Consider the following 13,955-nt stretch of genomic DNA (forward strand, 5'->3'; position numbering starts at 1 on the left):
AGGGAGGGAGCCGCTGCCCGGCTAGTACCAGCACAGATTCATGAGGTGGGGTATTTGCTTCTCTGGTGCCAGTCGAACTAAATACCCAGGCCTGGATTTCTGAGCCCAGCAGGTGGGGAGTCTTGTTGTCTGGTTATTCCCATGTCTGCACACAACCTGCTCAGGATTAGGATGCCCAACGCAGGTTATTTTATTTTATTTAGCCAGGTTAAGGGGGGAATAATGATTCTTCCTGGTTAGAATCGCTGTCATTGTCGTGCTGGGAGCTGCGTAAAACCATGTAAACACATCTGTAAGAGCAGCTGGCAGCAGCTGCTGCACCGTTCACTGGTACAGTGTCCCTGCCCAAGCAAGATGCCCCTAGTTTTCAGTGTCAAACAGCATTTGCGCGCTGAACGGCAGGTCCAGAATCGGTCCCTCTCCCGAGGAGGCAGTAGGATGCTGGTGGGGTGCACGAAACCATTCCGGAGGGCTGGGCACATTTGTTCTGTGCACTGTATGACTAGGGGGAGGGAGATTAATGGGGGGGCATCTGTGACCTTTGGAAGCCCAGCCTTTCACGAAGGAGGATCCCACAAATACCCGCCGCACAATGGTTGCCTGGGAACTTGTGTGTGGGAACTTGGCTGTATGGTTACCATCTGTGCCTCCCTCGAAAGCTTGCCCCTCACCATGTCCGCCGGGATTCAGAGAACCCATTGCGCTGTTTGAGGCTCTGTCTCGGGTGGTTTGTCCGATGTTCCCCCTTCCGACGGCTTCTGACCTTCAGTGGCTCCCCAGACTCTGCACTGTTACTCCCCAGCTCATCAGAGCAAAATCGCCCCTGCTGCGAGATCAGTGGAGCTGGTGGCTAATTCCAGGGAGGAGTCTGGCCTGCTGTGGCCTAGGGATGTCTGGGCTGTGCAAGATGCTGAGTAAAACGACGATTGGTTGTGTCAGCTCCTCCCCATACAGGCAGACATGAGGTGCTGTTTCCCTGCCGGGCCTCGCGGTCCCTGCACCGTGCCCGGTCCCCCTCTGCACAGCTAGGGGCGGAGAGTGAAGTACAGTACTCCAACAAAGCCACCTTCCGCACAAGGGAGAGTCCCCAGATCCATCGCAGCGGCTCTCTCCCGTCTGGACTGTGCGGCTTCCTGCAGACGGGAACCAGACCTGTTGATCCAGGCAGACTGACAGTGGGTGGACCCTCCAAGACCCCTTTGCGGAGTAGCTGTCCCCACACCTCACCCCCAGGGTTGCAGAGGAATCTGATGCTGGGTGAGGAGGCAGAGGCAATGTGACTACTGCTGTCCAGTTGTTACCTTCTGCTGGAAATCCCTGCTCAAGCCCCGGCCCAGTGTGCACGTCCATGTGAGTACACACACAGACACACACGTTTTCCAGAACCTGGCTAACCGTGCTGAGACACCCCAAACTCGCTACACAGACCCTTGCTTTATCCCCTGCCACTTTTGGCCTTGTTGATTCATACAGCAAATAGTTTTTTTCTTGCAATAAACTTCCCAGTTGAAAACAACAACAGCGCAGCGTATGCTTCCCCCAGACACAGAAACGTTCTTTGTGGCCTTTTCAGACTTTGCAAGCTAAGCAGGATTGGGCTGTGACCGTGCTTGCAGGGGGGACTTCTAAGGAACATGTAGTCAGTGCAGGAGATGGTATCGGTGACTCAGTAGGTGGCACTCTCTCCTCTGAGTCAGTACCAAAGCAGCGCTCCTGCGTAGTGTAGAGGTGCGGGGTGCTATCGTCCGGATGAGGCCCCGTGGCGCCGTCTCTTAAAGTAACGGGGTCAATGGTCAGAGTCCACTTGGGCTGATCCCATTTTGCTGCTTTGAATTTCCCCTGCATGTTTTGCTTCGCCACTTGTCCTAAACAGCTGCAGGGCACCCACGCAACAGCTAAGCTCCACCCCAGAAGTGGTTACATTTCAGAAGTAGGAAGCGTGGCCCTGAACTACCTTGCTGAGGGGTGGTGAGAATTCATGAAGGTTCTGTAAAGCCCACGTCCTCCGGTGGGACGAGCGCTCTGAAGCACAAACCGTGTGTGATGTATCAAAAAAACAACCCAGTACAAAATAACTTGAGAGAGAGGGGAGCGAACCTCTGCCATGCTAAGCTGTGAGTGTCACGGGGGTGGCGGGAGCACCGGGCCTGAGCAGGCGGCTGTAAACCAGCTGACAGCCACCCCCATGGCAGAGCTGCCACAGCCCATCCTGGCTCTCACGCCGCCTCGGTGCCCTTCTAGACAGGGGCCCTGGAGGAAGTGAGAGGTTGCCCTGGCTGTTTTCTGAGCCCCACCCTGCTGTGCAGACTGTGCCTTGCAAAGGAAGAAGTTTCTGTCTTAATTTGGTACGAGCAGAGAAAGGACAATGTCGCAAACAGGAAGTGCTGCTCCTGTTGCGGTTTTCCACACATGTGAAATTCAAGAGGCCCAAGGCAAGTTGCCTGCCCGCGTGCTGCTTTCCGATTGCACAGCCCCCTTCCTGGCGAGAGAGGGGAGACAAGGGGGCTTTGAAAAGAAAACCAAACTAACCCCGTGGAGCAAAACCGCCCGGGGGAACGAGGCCGTGCTCCTGGCCATGTCAGCGGCATGGTTTCCACAGGCAGTCGCTTCCAGAGAGCAGGTCCCTTGCAGCTCCCAGTGGCAAAGACTGGCCTGCAAATTCCCAGCCAGTGGAACTTGGTATTGGTAGGACCTACACTCTCCTAGGTCTTGCGTAGCACTTTGCATCAGTAGAGCTCATGGCTGTAGCTTTAAGCGTCTCTTCATATGGCTGCTGCCAGGGTGGGGCTTCCAAGGTATCCAGATTTGGGTCGTGTTCATGTTATTGTGGGGAAGCTGATCGTCCTATGGAGAAGTGAAGGGTGCAGCGGTTCAAGTGCAGAACTAGGAGTCAGGAGTCCAGGCTTCAGTCCTAGCTCAGCTTCCTATGTGACCTAGGGCAAGCCATAGAGCATTTGTGCCTCAGTTTCTCCATCTGTAAAATGGAGATAATCCACTTGAACTAACTCCCAGGGAGTTTTAAGAGTTAATTCATCAATGTTAGCTGCTGAAACCTGCACAAGAAACTCCTTTTTATTAGCCAGGCTCCTGTTTTCGAGGCTATTCCAAAGGATCCCCATGCAGACAGACTCAATTCTGCTCCAGTTTCATTCGCCCAGAAGGTGATTTTTGTCCGTCCTGTTGCAGTTTCCTGATGGAAGTTGTTGTCTTTCCTACAAGCTCGAAGGGCTAGGAGAACCTGAGCTGCCTCTTGAACCTGCTGCTGGTGCTACTCCAGACTCCCGCCAGCTGGGGGTGCTCGAGGTGTGAGTGCCTATCCCAACCCCATTCATGGAGGGCAGCCAGGACTTCTCAGCACCAGCTCTAGGGAATAGGCCTTTGAAAGGCATCACAGTACCTACAGCCCCCGTGGTACTGTACCCCCTTTCTCACTCAGACCAATTTGGCTCGCTCCAGTGAAAATTTGGGGTTATGAGAAAATATAAAATCCAAGCTTGGCGTTCCCTGCTGCAGCTGTCAGACACTGATGCAGGCGTTTGCTTCTCTCGCTGACTCCGTCTCAGGTGCTATACCGTCTCCCATCACCGTGGGATCTGAGTATCTCAGTGCATTTCTTAAATAGGAGACTGCACCGGCTGCAGTCAGAGGTTACCCCGCTCTCGGTGCGCTTGGGGCTTCCGGGAACTAGATTCATCTGAAATCCCATCACTGCAAAGCGGGGTCCCTTCTACGGCCTGAGCCACTGACTTCAGAGCTGAGCCAGCCTAGAAACAGGGCACCAGCCGGCTACTCAGCTCACTTCACAGAGTCTCATGGTTTCATTTTTTAGTTATTATTGTAAGTGGTTCCTGCTGGGTTCATGTGTCCTCTGTTGTTTTTGGCCTGGGGCAGCAGTGCCCTCTACTGGCTGGTTCCAGTAATCGCCACTTTGAATTTTCCATGTTGGCGAGGGAACTTCAGGTCAAGAAGAGGTCTGGGTAGCCCAAAAGCTTGTGTCTCACCCACAGGAGTTCGGTGCAGTCAAAGCTCTTCCCTCACCCACTTTGTCTCTCTAATATCCTGGGACCAACACGGCTCCAACAACACTGCAGGCCTCTGCCTTAGCATTTATACTGCTCTCGCCCGGGAGCTGGACTCCTCATTCAGCGCTAGCCTGCATCTCCGAGGCTTGGATTTTAGGGTTGGGGAGACAGTGGGGGCTGTGTGAACAAGGGCAGGTCTCTGTGCCTCTGTCTCATCTGGTCAAGCTGCAAGTTCTCTGGGGCAGGGACCATCTCTCATTCTGCGTGTCTGTAGTACCTGGCGGAATGGGGCCCTGCTAACAACAGGAACCAGGCATCTCAAAGGGGCTTCCCAGTTAAAAACACGCCAGGACACCCGGTGCTGTTGGCGCTTGACTTCGAAGCAGGGAGGGAAGAGCGCAGACGTTTTTTAGCCTTTTACTAAAATCAACCAACCAGAAGTGTTCCGGTTTGCGGAGCTGCCGTGCTCGTGGCTGGCGGAGAGCAGAGTGATCGCGGGCAGCTGGCAGGAGAGGGGGGCAGGGGCTGGCTTTGCCCCGTAGCAGCTGTCTCACATAGCAGTGGGTATTAACCTGGCTCAGTAGGTGACGCAGCAGCAGTTGATGTTTCTGTATTGGGGGAGGGGATCAGAGACCAATATGGCTCTGCAACTCCCCCAAAACAGAGACCTCTTGCAGCCCTTGTTACTGTCTGACTGCCCGCAGTCACCTGTGCCTGGCTGGAAGTGGTGGAAGCAGGGGACGTGCACTCGCCTTTCTCCACAGGACACCATCGTGAAATCCCATCGAGGGTAGCGGCTGAGGTGGGGGCAGCTTAGGGCTCTGATGCATTGGGGGAGCTGGGGGAGGAAGCAGACAGGTACAGGTACAGGTCAGGTAGCTGCTGCCTCTGGAGGGCTCCGCATGTGTAACCAAACAAGAGGCGATTCAGCAGCCTGAACTAATTGGGGCTGAGTCGCATTGTTGGTGTGATGTGGCCTTTCCCCCCTGGGCTTTGCTGAAAAGCAAATGCTAAGTGTGGTTGGTAGGTAAACTGTATACAGCTAATCAAGGTGGCCCCTGAGGATTCTTTAAAGCCAGGTAGTGACCAGACAAGGATGGGAACTGACAAAGGGCTGCAGCATCTATGCAAAAGATCCAGAGACAGCGAGAGACCCGATCAGTTGCACCAGGCTGCAGCAGAGAGCGAGCGTTCAGGCTCGTTTTCAAAGCCAGCCTGACCCTTGCTGGCCGGGCTTGGCAGACGCCAGAGGCACAGGGTGGATCCGTCTGGCTGCACAGCTCGCATCAAGCCTGGGTCTCTAGTGCCGTTGTGGAAAGGTGCAGCAGCAGCTTGGCCGCTGGGCCACAAGCGCGTGAGCCTCAGCCGGCGGCTGTTCCCTCTGAGCGCCGTTTACTACCTTTCCGTCTCCTTGTTAGGAACGAAGACCGGGAGCGAGCGTGGCGGGCGTCTCGAGACACCAAACTGGAGCCCATTCCAAACTGTGAAGCTTGGTGAGTGAGTCTGACCCTTTCTGTGAATGGCTAGTGGGCTGGCGGCTGCCTGCAGCCATAGGTCGGGCTGCCAGATAGGCTGTCTAGCCAGTCTGCTGAGCGGCCGGCAGGGTGTGTTGGATCCTGACTCTGCCCCATCCCCACGCTGCCTTCGCACTGGCACGCACACACATCACGCTGATCTGCACCGGTGCATGCACACGTGCATCGCGGCTAGACCCGGGACCGGGGAGTCAGAACTCTGGGGTTCTAGTCCCTGCCCTGTCACTGGCTTGCAACTTTCTCCTGGGTCACACGCAGCTTCTCCTTTCTGTGCCTCGGTTTCCCCCAAAAGGGGACATTGTAATACGTCCTTAACTGGTGAAGGTGCTCATGAGACTGAATTCGTTCCCGTTTGAAGGTGCCGAGGAGCGTTTAAATGCCGAGCTGGGGGAAGTGCTGCAGGCAGCAGGTGGAAAGTATTGTTTCCTCCCCAGCCGTTGGTGCGCGCCCCTCGCCCCCTGTTTGCTGCGTGTCATGTGCCGTCTCTTGCACTGGCAGGGCTGTTCCCCCCCCCCCCGTGTTTAAGCTTTCCCGTGGCCGCTGCGCAGTCAGCCTGGGCTGAAGAGGCTGCCAGCGGCAATGGACTGAACCGTCCCATGGCAAGGCGCACCCCCATTCCCTTGCAGCCTGCGGCTCAGGGCTCAGGGCTTAAGAGGGGCGGGTCAGAGGGGCAGTTTATGAACGAAAATGATAAAAGTGGGGGAAGGAATAGTGATTGGCGAGGCCAGCGTGGTTCTGCTCCCTGGCCCCACCTCCCAGCCTCAGACACCAGCACCACTCGCTGCTTGGGCTTTGCCCGGCCCCTCCTGATGAAGTAAGAATCCTTTTCTAGCACCTGCCGCCTGAGGATCTTGGTGCTTTACACACACCTGTGCTGCCGCTGGTGATCATCCCCCGTTAACAGGAGAAACTGAGGCACAGAGAGAGGCTAAGTGGCCTGTTAGGGAGTTTTGCCTATGGCCACAAGCCAAGTGGCTGGCAGAGGCAGGAATCAGACCCCATTCCTCCTGGTTCCCAGGCCTGCACTTCAAGCACTAGCTAATACTTTCCCTGCTACAGGAGACCAAGTAGACAGGAGTCCTGTTATCATGGGAGGAGAGGTTATAAGGGTGAAGGTACCAGCTTACCTAGGCCCTGGCTGTGCCCGTCCCCACTAGATTGGCATGCTCCCGGCAGTGGTACCCTCCTGCTGTTCCAGGCCTGGTTTTCCCACACTGAAACTGACAACTAAATGTAGCCAGCAGTGATCTAAATATACCTCGGGCCGTAAGGTCGCGGAATACCAAGGCTGAAGGGGGGTGGCCGGCCCGGCTGCTGTGGGAGCCTTTGCCATATAAGGATTTTACAATTAGTCGAGGGACTGGTCCGTTCTGTTGGCAAAACGAGGCTCCGTTTGCCTTGGGAACCCCAGCGGGTGGGTGAGGCATGGACCTGCTGTCGGCCAGCGCTGGCTTCTCCCTATCTCCCCCCTCCCAAGGCCAGGAATCAGACCTGTCTGGAGGGGCAGGCATCCCTTTGCAGCACGCTTGGCTGTGGAGTTTGCATGAAAACCCCAGAACTTCCTCCAGGCAGCATGAGAGAGCTGGGCATTATTCAGCTTAAATCCTGCCATCTCAGTACATTGCCTTGCTGCTGCTGGAAGAACAGCCCAAGCTCCTGGAGACAGTCCAATGACTTGAACTAATAACTGAAGTCTGGAAGCTAAAATTAGGAATTTGCTAAACGTGCGTCTGGCAGTCGCTCAGTGTGCTCCCGTCCTGGGTTTGTACAGCACCAAGCACAGTGGGGTCCTGGCCCGTGACTGGGGAACCGAGGGGCTAATGCAATGGAGACAGTAATAATAAACTAGAACATACATTCCTGCCAAGTGGCTTTCTCGCGCTGCCCTTTAGAAAGTGGCACGGAACACGTGGTGATATCGGAGACCCGCTTCTTTTCTCAGGCTCCGAGGCTTTGATGGTTTCCATGTCTCCCAAACAAATTCCTAAGCCCCCCACCGTAAAGGCTGTCCGGGGAGATCGGGAGTAGAACAGAAGGGGCGCTGTGGTTACAGCTCAGACGTGCTGGGCTGGCAGTCACACACACACACGTAGGGGATTCGCTCCAAAGACGTCCATCTTGCAGTCCGAAAAGGAAACCAACAATAAATGCAGATTTCCATTTTTGTGCTAAACTGACATTCTGCAGAAGCAGCTCTGTTTTTTTTTTTTTTTCTCCAGAGCTTACAAACTGAGCAGCGCTCAAGGCCAGGAGATGAGATGTGCTCTCTTCAAAATCCTTTTGTTGCAACTATAAAATAAGGTGGGGAGGGGTGTTGTGGTTGTTCTTCGTTCCCTTTTTGACTGCTCGCTGGAATGCTGTGAAGTTGCTGCCTGGCAGTGAAATGGTGTGTCTCAAACTGTGAAATTCAGTTGAGATCAAGAACGGCCTCTCGCCCAGTCAAATGGACGATTAAACAAACTGAAAAACCCCGGTGTGACCATTTCAGGAAAGTGACCAAAGGTGGGACTAGTATTAATGGTACGTTATAGCACTACCAGGAAAGTGTTAGACTCATCAAGCTCCAGCTCCTACAAAGTATTTAGGAAAATCATTGAAATCAGTGGAAGTGATACCTCTGAGGACCTGGCCAGAGTGCCTTCCTCTATCATTCTTTTCCACAGTGCTTCTCGTGTCAGTCAACCCCAGAATGCTGGGCAGATTGAAGAGCTGATCAAGCTGGAGAATTAAATGCGACAGTTGCAGTCTGGTTCCTAAATTCTATAGTCCAGATGCATCTGGAACAGAGAGAGGTTGAGGGAGAGCTGTGGGCAGGTTTTCTAACGGGCAGAGGAACAGCTGGTAGATGAGTCACAGGGTGAGAGTTTCCAAACTCTGTCAAGCCTCTCCCGGCCTGCCATGGCTGCGTATCAGAGGGTGTTGGCTCGGAGCAGGCAGGTGGCTCAGGCTCACAATAATCCTGTTTTGTTCCCTCCTGTCCCTTTCTTTCTTTCTCCTGACTCCCCTTTTGTTTCGGGGACGCCGGGGCCCGACCAGCCTCAAGCCAACTCCCGACGAAGTGCAGGGCTGGGCCCAGTCGTTCGACAAGCTGATGAAGAACCCAGCGGGCAGGAACGTGTTCCGGGAATTCTTACGGACTGAGTACAGCGAGGAAAACATGCTCTTTTGGTTAGCATGTGAGGAACTCAAAAACGAGTGCAACAAGCACACCATCGACGAGAAGGCCAGAATGATCTACGAGGACTACATCTCCATCCTCTCACCCAAAGAGGTACTGGGCTCTCTCCCCGCAGGCTGGCAGGGGTGATTCCTGAGCCCCTGTGCTCTTGGGAACTCCAGGCTGCTTGGTAGCCATAATCCAACTGGGGTGGGCTTCCCTGTCGAGGCAGCGAGGGGAAGGGAGTCCACACGCTCACGTCATTCAGCCTTAGCTGGCCCCACTGCGGACAGAGGTGCTGACAGGCCCAGAAAAAGGGCTGGTTCCCCATTCACAGCTCAGAACAAAACAACCTCGGCCGTTGCTGGAGCAGTGCCCCTGCTGAAATCCGTTCAGGACCCGTTGTCCTCACGTATGGCCTCGAGCCTCCGGCAGGAGCTGGAACGGGGACTCACCTGATGGGGAGTGATTGCACCCAAAAGGGTGGAAGTTGTTTGACATCCTTCCTCCCTGACTAGGCTCATGGTGGCATTACAAAGAGGCGATCACTGTCAGGCTAGAAGCACCTACATGGGGAATACATACTTGAGAGTGGACTCTCTGCTCTGGCAGACAATGGTATAGCAAGAGCCAATGGCTGGAAGTTGAAGCCAGACAGATTGAGACTGGAAATAAGGTGTCGATTTTTAAAAGGGAGGGTAATTAATCCTTGTGGATTTTCCATCATTGGCCATTTTAAAATCAAGACTGGATCTTTTTCTGAAAGCTCGGTGCTAGTTCACACAGAAACTGTTCCAGGGAAGTTCTATGGACTGTGTTATACAGGCGGTCAGACTAGGGGTCTGTCTACACTGCAGTTAGACACCTGTGGCTGGCCCAGGCCAGCTGACTCAGGCTTGCGGGACTCGGACTCATAGTGGTGTAGATGTTTGGACTCAGATGGGAACTGGGCTCTAGGACCCTGGGAGGTTGGAGGGTCCTAGAGCTCTGGCTCCAGCCCGAAACATCTACACCAATAAAACAGCCCCATAGTCCAAGCCCTGCGAGCCTGAATCAGCAGGCATGGGCCAGCCACGGGTTTTTAGTTGCAGTGTAGACATACCCTAGATCAGTGGTTCTCAAACTTGGGCCGCTGCTTGGTCAGGGAAAGCCCCCTATTGGGCTGGGCAGGTTTGTTTACCTGCCACATCCACAGGTTTGGCCGATGGCGGCTTCCACTGGCCGCGGTTTGCCGCTCCAGGACAATGGAGGCTGCGGGAAGGGTGGCCAGTACGTCCCTCGGCCTGCGCTGCTTCCTGCAGTCCCCGTTGGCCTGGAGCGGCGAACCACAGCCAGTGGGAGCTGCGATCGGCTGAACCTGTGGACGTGGCAGGTAAACAAACTGGCCCGGCCCACCAGGGGCTTTCCCTGAAAAAGCGGCGGCCCAAGTTTAGAACCACTGGTCTAGATGACCGGAAAGGTGCTTCTGGCCTTGAAATCCATGAATCTGTTAAAAGAGAGGGTAGGTTAAAATGTTCTGGGAATTGGACTGGGAGCCAGGAATCTCTTTCTCAGCCTGCCTTTGACACTGATTTCCTCTGGGATTTTAGGTAGGTCACTTAAGCCATTATTTTTTTAAACTTGATGCTTAAAGTAAAGACTAACTCCACATCTGGGCATCTAATGCGGATGCCTGATAATTCAGACGTGCTAAGCACCTTCAGCTCCAGAAAGGTACAATACGATCCAATGGCTGGAAGTTGAAACGAAACACATTCAGACTGGAAATAAGACTTAACTTTTTAACAGTGAGAGTAATTAACCACTGGAACAATTTACCAAGGGTTGTGGTGGATTCTCCATCACTGGCAACCTTTTAATCAAGATTGGCTGGGTTTCTAAAAGCTCTGCTCCAGGAATTGTTTTGGGGCAGTTCTCTGGTCTGTGTGATTCAGGAGGTCAAACCGGGCGATCACAATGGTCCCTTCTGGTCTTGGAATCTGTGAATAGCTGCAGTGAGCTTCGAGGTCAGGGAGAGTTGCAGGCTTGCACCCCTGAAAACTGGGCCCCTTAATTAGCGGCCTAAATGTGGACTTAGCCCCCACATCCTGCTAGCACTTGTGCTTAAGAGTCTGCAGGATCAGGCCCTCTGAGGCCTCCCACTTGGTGGCCAGATTGGAGGACATTGGTCTCCATCTTCCCCACCGGTAAAACATGGCTGGCGATAAAATGGGGATGTCGAGAGCGCCACCTTAAGGCAGAGGCGTGCTGAGCACTAACGGGTGCCTGTTTTCAAAGCGCGGGTCGAACGTGAAATATCAATTTTAAATCAGGTTTCAGAGTAGCAGCCATGTTAGTCTGTATCAGCAAAAAGAACAGGAGTCCTTGTGGCACCTTAGAGACTAACAAATTTATTTGAGCATAAGCTTTCGTGGGCTACAGCCCACTTCATCGGATGCATAGAATGGAACACACAGTAAGAAGATATTTATATATACAGAGAACATGAAAAGGTGGAAGTACCCATGCCAACTGTAAGAGTCTAATTAATTAAGGGAAGCTATTATCAGCAGGGGAGAAAAACTTTTGAAGTGATAATCAAGGTGGCCCATTTCGGACAGTTGACACGAAGGTGTGAGGATACTCTAACATGGGAAATAGATTCAATTAGTGTAATGACCGAGCCATTCCCAGTCTCTGTTCAAACCTAAGTTAATGGTATCTAGTTTGCATATTAATTCAAGTTCAGCAGCTTCTGGCTGAAGTCTGTTTTTGAAGCTTTTCTGTTTTAAATCAGTTATCAGTAGATCTCCTCACTCGTTTAGGGTAAAACTATCATGTAGCAGAGTTACTCCGCCTTCCCGCACCCCCCTTAGTCCCCGACGCAGTTGGTGATCATGCTGTTATCACTAGTTGGCGATCATGCTGTTATCACTAGGACCGGGTCCCATGGCAAGTCCACACCTTGTGTCTCTGGCCATTAGACACCTCCTACCTCTAAAACACTCCCTGCTGGAGCTGGGCTTGGCCCAGATCATCGTCTTCACTCTTCAGCCCACCCCGTGTTTGCTCTTGGTGTTGGTTTTTAAAGGTCAGGGCACATGAGACATTTGTCACTCAGAACCCTGCAGCCATCTCATGCGCATAGCGGGTACCGTGGAACGTAGGTGTAACTTGGGTCGGGGAGACACAAAGCCGGAGAGTAAAGGTAGAGGACGGATCTCTGGTATGCCTGACTTGGGGTACTCAGATACGGGGGCCGTTGCCCACTAAAGCAGATACTGGGTGCATGTATCTAGGGGGCGTGTGGAACTTACCCAGAGACAATACTGAATACAGCGCGGCTGTGTCAGGCGTTACCTTGTGACCTCCTTGAGGTGGAGAGAAACGCCCAGTGAATGGATGGGAGATGGGGTGCGTTACTGGCTTAAACCTCAAGAGGGCACCAGGAAGCCACAAAAGCCGCCTACTCCCCTCAGGAGTTGCAGGAGGGATGTGAGGGCGGCCGGAGGGTTTAGTGGCATCTCTGCTCTGCTCCCCCGTCAGCTGGTTTTCCAGAGGCCTGTGGGCCCCTTGGATCGGCACACAGCTGCTCCCATGCGACAGCACAGAGCCACAGGGGCAGGAATCCACCTGTTACCGGCCCAGTCGCGCTCACTGCCCACATCGGATGCTAGTCACTTGTGGTCCATCTACACTGCATTTCAGAGCCCCCGCTGGCCCGGCCCAGCTGACTCTGGCTGAGGGGCTCGGAGCCGCTAACTCTGCCGGCCGAGGGGAAGGCCCCACCTCTGGGGAGAGCAGAGCTTTTCCCAGCGCGCTCTCCCAGCAGGCAGAGTAGCCAGGCCTGGCGAATGCAGCCACGGGCCCAGTTCTTTCCTGCTTCCTTTGCCCCGTCCTCTTGGCCACCCCTACTGCACTTCACCCTCCCGACTCTGTGATCGCAGATTTGGGCTGAGGCCGAAGGGTCGGATCCAGTTCAGCCCTGACCTCGGCAGGGGCCGATCCCATCAGCGGGGTGATCCCAGGGCTCGAGGCTGCCAGCCAGCCACTGAGCATGCTGCTGCGCATCTTCCCCTCCTCTTCGGCCAGCACAGCCTTGTCCCCGGAGCCCAGGAGAGCCGCGGCGAGGCCCCATTGGCTCCAGTAGCGCGGCCCATGGGGAAAGCACCTTCTCCTTTTCAGCCAAGGCTGGTCGGGGGGGGAGGGGGGGGGGGGGAAGGAGGCTGTTCTGAAAACCGCCCGGCCTCATGTGCCCATTGCAAGCCTGGGCCTGCAGGGTGCAGGGGAGCCTGGCAGAAAGGGGGAGTGAGACTGGGCTTTGGCACTCTGGGTGCAGGGCCCAAGCCCTGTCCCTCCCTTCCCCTAACGGCCTTGTCTCCTCCCCTCCTCCTCCCCAGGTGAGCCTGGATTCCCGGGTGCGCGAAGTCATCAACAAGAAGATGCAGGAGCCCTCGACGCACACCTTTGACGACGCGCAGCTACAGATCTACACCCTCATGCACAGAGACTCCTATCCCCGCTTCCTGAACTCTGCCATATACAAAGCGCTGCTGCAGAGCGTCTCGCGGTCGTCCTCGGAGTCCTAAGCACCTGCCACCCTCGGCCCGTGGCAACGCCACAAACAGTTCTTTTTGTACACCGGTGTCGGGGGGGATCCCCGAGCTCTGGCTCTGTCTGGGGCAGGCGGGGAGGCCTCTGGGACCAGGGGGCCGGAGCTCCCGCTCCCCTCCCATACCCCCCTCACCATCCACCTCCACTTTTTAGCTTTAGCAATGAACATCAGCCAGGTTCCCCGGCCACTGGAAAACACTGTCACCCCTCAACCCCGCACCACATCCCCCCTGCTGCTCCCCCACCGCCGCCGGTGCCACCTGTGGGCGCTGCTGAATCGGACCGGGCTGGCGCTGCCGTTCGATTGTCAAACTCAGGCCTCACTCTTACTACTGAATTCCCGTCAGGAGCAAGCGGGGGGAGTGGGGGATTGTTGCGGGGAGGGGAAGCCCCAAGTGGCTGGACTCTGCTCCCCCTCCCCTTTTGAAGAGGTCACTTTATCCCCTCCCTGCCGCGCCCGGGGTCACGGCCAGGTCCTGTCTCCGTCTTTTTGACGTTTTTATTTTAAATGCTTTTTGTTGGCTTGACGGGGGGGGATGGATTTCACAAAGCTCGCGTGTCTGTATGAACACGGCCAAGGGTCAGGTTTACATTGCTCTGTTAAATGGCCCGAGGGTTCGACCTGTGACTGGGACCAGGCCCAGTGCC

At 54.8% G+C, this 13,955-nt stretch overlaps 1 protein-coding gene across 1 annotated transcript in view; it reads left to right on the plus strand.

The window, feature by feature from the left end:
• The window catches only part of RGS19 (regulator of G protein signaling 19), a 31,953-nt gene extending 18,530 nt beyond the window's left edge, over window positions 1-13,423 (plus strand). Inside the window, exons 6-8 of the mRNA XM_039498243.1 lie at window positions 5,441-5,515; window positions 8,594-8,828; window positions 13,094-13,423. Of these exons, the coding sequence (XP_039354177.1) occupies window positions 5,441-5,515; window positions 8,594-8,828; window positions 13,094-13,282 (499 nt within the window). The 3' untranslated portion in view covers window positions 13,283-13,423. The remainder of the gene's footprint in view (window positions 1-5,440; window positions 5,516-8,593; window positions 8,829-13,093) is intronic.
• The last annotated feature ends 532 nt before the right edge of the window (window positions 13,424-13,955 follow it).

The sequence above is a fragment of the Mauremys reevesii genome, linkage group 13 (genome assembly GCF_016161935.1).
Source record: "Mauremys reevesii isolate NIE-2019 linkage group 13, ASM1616193v1, whole genome shotgun sequence".
NCBI classification, from domain to species: domain Eukaryota; kingdom Metazoa; phylum Chordata; order Testudines; family Geoemydidae; genus Mauremys; species Mauremys reevesii.